The 9,020-nt window shown below is 47.6% G+C and overlaps 1 protein-coding gene across 1 annotated transcript; it reads left to right on the forward strand.

Moving 5' to 3' along the window:
- The first annotated feature begins 257 nt into the window (after positions 1–257).
- Positions 258–1,247, forward strand: LOC113841127 (olfactory receptor 14C36-like). The gene has a single exon (XM_027447847.3). It carries the CDS (start codon positions 267–269, stop codon positions 1,245–1,247), a length of 981 nt encoding a protein of 326 aa, XP_027303648.3. The 5' UTR covers positions 258–266.
- Positions 1,248–9,020: the final 7,773 nt, after the last annotated feature.

Here is a 9,020-nt window from a genome sequence, read left to right on the forward strand (position 1 = left end):
ATTACCCCATATTCCTACCATGTTGCTACCTAGAGCTGTAGTGCAGGACTGATTCTTCCACTGCCCACAAAAGAGCACTCTTCTCCCAGAGAAACTCGGAATCATCTGGAAGTCATTAAAGGGAACTTCAAAATAACTGCCTGCAAGTGGAAAGTCTTTTTGATGCTTTTAAATGAGAAAATTGAATTATCCTCTGGTAAGTCTGTTATGTATTACATGTATTACTGTTTTTCTCTTTGTGCAGGACCACATCACAGAAATAACAGATGTCCAACAGAAGCTCAGTCACTGAGTTCCTACTCCTGGCATTCACAGACACACGCGAGCTGCAGCTCCTGCACTTCGCGCTCTTCCTGGGCATCTACCTGGCTGCCCTCCTGGGCAACGGCCTCATCCTCAGCGCCGTAGCCTGCAACCACCACCTCCACACCCCCATGTATTTCTTCCTGCTCAACCTTGCCCTCCTCGACCTGGGCTGCATCTCCACCACTCTGCCCAAAGCCATGGCCAATGCCCTGTGGGACACCAGGGCCATCTCCTATCAAGGATGTGCTGCTCAAATTCTTTTTTTTGTCTTCTTCTTTGGTTCAGAGTATTCAGTTCTAACTATCATGGCCTATGACCGCTACGTTGCCATCTGCAAGCCCCTGCACTACGGGAGCCTCCTGGGTAGCAGAGCTTGTGCCCAGATGGCAGCAGCTGCCTGGGGCAGTGGCTTTCTCCATGCTGTCCTACACACGGCCACTACATTTTCCCTACCCCTCTGCCAAGGCAATGCTGTGGACCAGTTCTTCTGTGAGATCCCCCACATCCTCAAGCTCTCCTGCTCAGATGCCTACCTCAGGGAAGACGGATTTATTGCATTTAGCTTTTGTTTAGGTGTTGGTTGCTTTGTTTTTATTGTTTTTTCCTATACTCAGATCTTCAGGGCAGTGCTGAGGATGCCCTCTGAGCAGGGCCGGCACAAAGTCTTTTCCACGTGCCTCCCTCACCTGGCTGTGGTCTCCCTGTTTATCAGCACTATCATGTTTGCCTACCTGAAGCCCCCCTCATTCTCCTCCCCATCCCTGGACCTTGCAGTATCTTTTCTGTACTCCATGTTACCTCCAGCAGCGAACCCCCTCATCTACAGTATGAGGAACCAGGAACTCAAGGATGCACTGAGGAAATTGTTTGAATACATATTTCTTAAAAAAAAAAAAGTAATAATGTGCCTTTACGTTCTGGGTTTTCTCAGAAACAGTTAGGAAAGTAATTTGGTTTTATTTTTCTTGATAAATATGTTCTCCAAGTTGTGGTGTCGATTTAATTAATGTCATTGTTAGCCTCCTACCTGTTCATTTATCTCTTTACTTTTCCTAATTATCTCATGTATATCTAAAGCCAGGCTTTCTGTGTAGCTATAGACAAAGAAGTGAGAAGAAATTCATAGGTCTCAGTTGCAGTGCATTCCCATCTCCTGTGAAATAGCAAAGACATTATTAAAAAAAAAAAATACCAAAACTATTTGTGACAGTGATGCTTGACCACTTCCTTGAAACAGGGCCTCAATAGATACAGCTGATTTTCAGGAGGACAGACGTTTTCATAACAGGAGCTCACCTCTCCCCTCTCCTTCCATTTTCCACCTTTTATTGCTGAGTGTGACATCATATGGTATGGAATATCCCTGTGGCTGGTTTAGGTTAGCTGCCCTGGTGATGTCCCTTCCCTGTCTCTTGCACACTCACAGCCTGCTGGCTCTTTGGGGAGGGGGGATTAGAGGGATCCCTGATGCTGTGAAAGCATTGCTCAGCAGTAGACAAAACACTACCATGATACCACTGCTGTTCTAGCTACACGAGCAGAGCAGAGCACTGTGTGGGCTTCTACAGGAAAAAGTAACTCCGTCCCAGAAAGAGCCAGTGCAGGGCCACACACTGGATAAGAAGGATCCCTCTGAGCTCAGTGGGGAGTCAGGAAGGTCCTAATAAGCAGCAGGACGACTGAGGAAGTCCAAAGGCCCTTCTGAAGGTTGACTTATTCCCACCTGGGAGGCAGTGCTGGGCAGTGGGAAAGGCTATGAGAAAGACCTGTGTGAAGACCGTGAGAAACAAGGAAATGTCACTGCCATTGCCCCAGGGCTGCAAAAAATCACTCACGGGACTTCTTTTCTGGGGCCGTGTGAGCCCAGGAGACAGCAGTGAATGGAGCCCACAGAGCGTGAGCCTGTCTGAGGTGGACTGACCAGAGCTCAAATGCTTGATCTGGTGTGAGCAGGCAGAGGAGAGCTCTGCAGCCCCAAGGCATGCAGCAGCCCCAGCAAAGGAGCCCGGCCAGTGATTCCTTGCGGCCCTGGGGCAATGGCAGTGACCCCATGTGCTGGGTCTGCCTCCCAGCCTGCCCAGCACGGCCCTGCAGAGTGTCCCCGTGCCCCAGGCACCACAGCCCCCTCGCTCTGCAGAGCAGCACCGCCAGATGGGGCTGGGGCTGGGGCTGGGGCTGGGGCTGGGTGGGTGCTTTCCCTGAATGTCTGCTTCAGGCTCATGGCTTCTGGATAAAAACATGATCTTCATTGTGCACAAGGAGCTGGGAGACCGCCAACAGGCAAGGGGCCTGGAACTTTGCCTGCAAGGTCCCTCCTGCTCTAGCACCACACAGGACTGGCACGAAACTGGCTCCTGAGTGTCAGAGAGGCTGGGAGCCCAGCAGGTGTGCCATGAGCTTGGAGGATCACAACCAGCTCACTTCTATCTGGGCAGATCCGTGCCCAAAAAGGGGGTGTTTTGTACGTGTGGTATTATATGCTCAGAAACACTAAGTCCAGCAGGAAGCGAATGGCTGTTAAATGGCCTGTGAGTTGAGCTCTTTCTGAAGTAGCTGACAGGTCACCCTTGACTCCTGGCTGGGATCTGTGCCTTTAGGCTCACATCTGCCAGTGTCCATGGTAGGGCAGCAGAAGGCACTTGCTGTGCATGTAGTTTCTGAGATCGGCTCTTTCTAAGTACCTGGTAGGCCCCATAGTGGAAGAGGTCTTGGATAGCGGTTGTCATGTCAGAGGTGTCAGCTTTTGCCTGAAGTCATCCCTTAGGAATGCTTTCAGTTTTCTACACAGATGGAGCCACTGCCTCCGAGACGCTTGGGGCAAACTGAACCATGCATGAGGGTTTGGAAAAAGGTACCCTGGGTACAAAGAAGGGATTCCATATCTGAAACTTTGTTGCAGAAAACAAAATTTTGTGGTGGTAAAAGAGCTGCTGGGCACATTGTGCAGGGTTCACCTACAGCTTTGGGTTATTTTCCATCCTTACTTAGAGGCCACGTCAGTCTCAAGAAAGGAGTAGGCAACAGATATGAGACAGACACTCTGAGATCATGAAAGCCATCAGAAAGTTGCCCCTACGAAGTTGACTGATATGGGGAATTCCAGGAAATGCCTGGCCAGGAGAGATGTGAGATTTTAGGGAGTATAAAGGAGTTTGGCTAGCAGAAATTAATGATTTCTGTGAGGTTCGAACATTCAGGCAATGTTGATTCTGCTGTAATGATGGCTTAAAATAGTCATTCCCCTATTTTAACCAGTGACATTAATCCCCAAAATAAATGCTACTCCACACCCTGAAAGGAATCCACTACTCTTATGCCTGACCTCAAAGTATCCCTTCAAGCCAAAACCCAGCCCATAGACCCTTTCCTTTACCTTTACTCTTTTGCTCACCCTGAGCTGATCAGCTTGTGGGCCACAAGGAGGAGATGGGTGGGGATGCTCTGAGGAGCTCAGCTCTGCCTCAGCATCTCCTGCCCCAGCACAAGGAATGTGACTGTGGCAGGGACTGTGAGGTCACTTCTGTCTCTGCACGTGATAGGGCAGCAACAGGAACGTGTCACGGAAAGGGACTGTGAGGTCACTTGTGTCTGGAGGTGGCAGGTCACCCTTGACATAGACCTGGGATCCGCACTTTTGGGCTGACAGCTGGCAGTGGCCCTGCTAGGCCAGCAGAAGGCACCTGCTTTGCATGCTGAGTGTTGACATTGCTTCCTTGCAATACTATGCAGGGTTATGGAGGTGTCTTAATGAAGTTCTTCTAGTAGCATCACACTACCCACCACATCCCACAGACCCCAAGAAGAGCCTTGAGCCAGACATGGGGGTGCAGGATCTCCCCTTCCATTGGCTGGGGTCAGGCCTTGGCTCTTCCGTTTCACCAAAATGAACCAAGACTTTTCTCAGCACAGTGCTTTGCCTGTCTGTAACCATGGCCTCCAGTTATCTGCCTTAACAAGTCCCTGGAGAGGCTTTGTTAGTAACAGCCCTCAGTGGGGCCCATTAATACTCCAAGTCACTTCAGCTTTTCCTCCTGACTTTACTTTCTCTAGCAGTTGCATCATTGTCCTCTCAGTACCTCAGCTTCATAGACTCAGTAACAAAATCCAAATGGAACTCATTAAAATGCAGAAACTCCTAACATCTCTTTGATAGTTGTCTTCAATCCTTCACGCCTTGTGTAGCTAATTGCAGAGCTTGCATGATGTACTCAAAGAAGATTTCAAAAAGCAGCTAATAAAAAATATTTTCTTGTTTTAAAGGCTAATTTTTGCTGCATTTCAGTTTTGAGCATCATTCTCCTCTTGCTATTGATCCTGGGTGACTTCTTTGGAGACCTCCATAGGGAGGAAAAGCAGAGTCTGGAGGTCTGACACCTCCTCTGCCAGCAGTGGTCTTTGTCCCTGTAACTGCAGCCCAGCCCTGAACGTGATACCTTTTCTAAGATAAGTCAGAGAAAAAATGAAAAAATAATAAAATAAAATAAAATAAAATAAAATAAAATAAAATAAAATAAAATAAAATAAAATAAAATAAAATAAAATAAAATAAAATAAATAAAATAAAAAATAAATAAATAAAGTTGAAATGACCGTTGGATCCTGAGAAATTCTAAATGAATTGTAGTAGACAACTGGACATCCATGGTCTCTCTTGGGTCTTCTGTGGAAAACTCAGGATGAAAAGTAAAAAAAAAAAATTCTTCTAGTGGCTGTACATGTACATATGAGCTTGGCCTCTTTGGGGATGTTGTGGTTTAACCCGGCCGGCAGCTAAACACCACGCAGCCGTTCGCTCACCCTCCCCCCTCCCTCTCTTGGACGGGGGACAGAAATGGAAAGTGAAGCCCGTGAGTTGAGATAAAGACAGTTTAATAAGACAGGAAAATAATAATAATAATAATAATAATAATAATAATAATAATAATAATAATAATAATAATAATAATAATAATAATAATAATAATAATAATAATAATAATAATAGTACAATGATGATAATAATACTACTAATAATATGTACAAAGAAGTGATGCACAATGCAATTGCTCACCACTTGCTGACCGATGCTCAACCTAACCCCGAGCAGTACAGCCCCCTCCCCCGGCTAACCACCCCTATACATTGTTTAGCATGACGTCAGATGGTATGGAATACCCCTTTGGCTAGTTTGGGTCACCTGTCCTGGGTCTGTCCCCTCCCAGCTCTTACTGCACCCCCAGTCTGCCCGTTGGCAGGACAGAGCAAAAGGCTGAGATGTCCTTGGCTTAGTATAAGCACTGCTCTGCAACAATTAAAGCATCGTGGTGTTATCAGCACTCTTCTCATCCGAAGCCAAAACAAAGCATTCCATCAGCTACTAGGAAGAAAATTAATTCTAACTAAAACCAGGACATGCTGTTATGATGCTGTAATGATGCTATGATGATGCTATGATGATGCTGTGATGATGCTATGATGATGCCGTGATGACGCTGTGATGATGCTGTTTTGATGCTGTGATGACGCTGTGATGACACATTATACTGTGATGATGCTGTGATGACGCTATGATGACGCTATGATAATGCGGTGATGACGCTGGGATGACGCTGTAATGACACTGTGATGATGATGTGATTACGCTGTGATGGCGCTGTGATGATGCTGTGATGAAGCTATGATGATTGTATGATGACACTATGATGATGCTGTTATGATGCTATGATTACACTGTGATGATGCTGTCATGAAGCTGTTATAGTTCTGTGATGATGCTGCGATGCCGCTGTGATTATGCTGTGATTATACTGTGATGACAGAGTTATGACGCTGTTATGATGCTGTGATGACGCTATGATAATGCAGTGATGACATTGGGATGATGCTGTGATGATGCTGTGATGACGCTATGATAATGCGGTGATGACGCTGTGATGATGCTGTGATGATGCTGTGATGATGCTTTTATTACGCTATGATGACGCTTTAATGACGCTCTGCTGATTCTGTGCTTCCGCTGTTATGACGCTCTGATGATGCTATGATGATGCTGTTATGGCGCTGTGATGACACTATGATGACGTTATGATAATGCTGGTATTATGCTGCAATAATGCTGCAATTCCTGCGATGACGCTGTGATGACGCTGTGATTATTCTCTGATGACGCTGTGATTATTCTCTGATGACGCTGTGATGACACTGTGATGACGCTGTGATAATGCAGATATGATGCTGAGATGGTGCTGTTATGATGCTGTAATGATGCTATGATGATGCTATGATGATGCTGTGATGATGCTGTTATGACGCTGCGATGATGCTGTGATGACGCTGTGATGACACTGTTATGATGCTGTGATGACGCTGTTATGATGCTGTGATGATGCTGTGATAACGCTCTGATTGTGCTGTTAGGATGCTGTAATGATGCTGTGATGACGGTATGATGATCCCGTGATGACGCTGTGATAATGCTGTGATGATGCTCTTGTGACGCTGTGATGACGCTGTGATGACACTGATTATACTGTGATGACGCTGTGATGAAGCTGCGATGACGCTGCGATTACACTGTGTTGATGCTTTGATTACTCTTTGATGCCGTTGTGATGACGCTGCTAAGACGCTCTGATGATGCTGTGATGATGCTCTTGTGACGCTGTGATGATGCTGCGATCAAGCTCTGATGACGCCATGATGATGTTATGATGATGCTGATATGATGCAGTGATGATGCTGTGATGATGCTGCGATGATGCTGTGATTACGCTGTTATGATGCTGTGATAATGCTGTGATGACTCTCTGATTGTGCTGTTAGGACGCTGTAATGATACTGTGATGACGCTATGATGATGCTATGATGACACTATGACGATGCTGTTATGATGCTATGATTACACTGTGATGATGCTGTCATGAAGCTGTTATGGTCCTGTGATGCCACTGTGATCATAGAATCATAGAATATCCTGAGTTGGAAGGGACCCTTAAGGATCATCAAGTCCAACTCTTGACACTGCACAGGTCTACCCAAAAGTTCAGACCATGTGACTAAGTGCACAGTCCAATCTCTTCTTAAATTCAGTCAGGCTCAGTGCAGTGACCACTTCCCTGGGGAGCCTGTTCCAGTGTGCAACCACCCTCTCTGTGAAGAACCCCCTCCTGATGTCAAGCCTAAACTTCCCCTGCCTCAGCTTAACCCCGTTCCCGCGGGTTCTGTCACTGGTGTTAATGGAGAAAAGGTCTCCTGCCTCTCGACACCCCCTTACGAGGAAGTTGTAGACTGCGATGAGGTCTCCCCTCAGCCTCCTCTTCTCCAGGCTGAACAGGCCCAGTGCCCTCAGCCGTTCCTCGTACGTCTTCCCCTCCAGGCCTTTCACCATCTTCGTAGCCCTCCTCTGGACACTCTCCAACACTTTCATGTCCTTTTTATACTGTGGTGCCCAGAACTGCACACAGTACTCGAGGTGAGGCCGCACCAGCGCAGAGTAGAGCGGGACAATCACCTCCCTCGACCTACTAGCGATGCCGTGCTTGATGCACCCCAGGACACGGTTGGCCCTCCTGGCTGCCAGGGCACACTGCCGGCTCATATTCAACTTGCTGTCTACCACGACCCCCAGATCCCTCTCTTCTAGGCTGCTCTCCAGCGTCTCATCGCCCAGTCTGTACGTGCAGCCAGGGTTTCCCCGTCCCAGGTGCAGGACCCGGCACTTGCTCTTATTGAACTTCATGCGGTTGGTGATCGCCCAGCTCTCCAACCTATCCAGATCCCTCTGCAAGGCCTTTCCACCCTCAACAGAGTCCACAACTCCTCCAAGTTTGGTGTCATCAGCAAACTTGCTCAAAATACCTTCTATTCCTACATCCAGATCGTTTATAAAAATATTGAAAAGTACCGGTCCTAAAATGGAGCCTTGAGGGACCCCACTGGTGACCGCCCGCCAGCCTGACGCAGCCCCATTTACCATAACCCTTTGGGCCCTACCCGTTAACCAATTGCTCACCCATCGTATGATGTTTTTATTTAGCTGTATGGTGGACATTTTGTCCAGTAGGATCCTATGGGAAACCGTGTCAAAAGCCTTGCTGAAGTCCAAAAACATCACATCAGCTGGTTTCCCTTGGTCTATCACACGGGTGATCTTATCCTAAAAGGAAATCAGGTTAGTTAGGCAGGACCTACCCTTCCCAAAACCATGCTGGCTGGGACCAATGACTGCTTTGTCCCCCAGGTGCGCCTCAAGAAGTTCGAGAACCATCTTCTCCATGATTTTACCAGGCACTGACGTGAGACTGAAAGGCCTGTAATTGCTAGGCTCTTCTTTCTGACCCTTCTTGAAAATCGGCACAACATTTGCCAGCTTCCAGTCTACCGGGACCTCTCCAGATTCCCAGGATCGTTGAAAAATAATTGAGAGAGGTTCCGCGATGACGTCCGCCAGCTCCTTCAGCACCCGGGGATGAATCCCGTCTGGACCCATGGACTTGTAGGGATCCGGGTGGAGTAGCAGATCCCGCACACGTTCAGGGTCGGTTGGGAGTTTGTCATCCCCACCGTCCCGGTCCTCCAGCTCGGGGCACCCTGGGTCCCGAAGCCCATCATCGGCATTGAAGACAGAGGCAAAGAAGGCGTTAAGCGTCTCTGCTTTGCCTATGTCATTGTCTGTGAGGAGACCTTCCCTATCAAGGAGCGGCCCTATGTATTCTTTACTTCTCCTTTTTCCATTC

This window comes from Anas platyrhynchos, chromosome 31 (genome assembly GCF_047663525.1).
Source record: "Anas platyrhynchos isolate ZD024472 breed Pekin duck chromosome 31, IASCAAS_PekinDuck_T2T, whole genome shotgun sequence".
NCBI lineage: Eukaryota > Metazoa > Chordata > Aves > Anseriformes > Anatidae > Anas > Anas platyrhynchos.

Excerpts from the sequence above, each read along its gene's own strand:
- LOC113841127 (XM_027447847.3), top strand. The coding sequence starts at position 267 with ATGTCCAACAGAAGCTCAGTCACTGAGTTCCTACTCCTGGCATTCACA.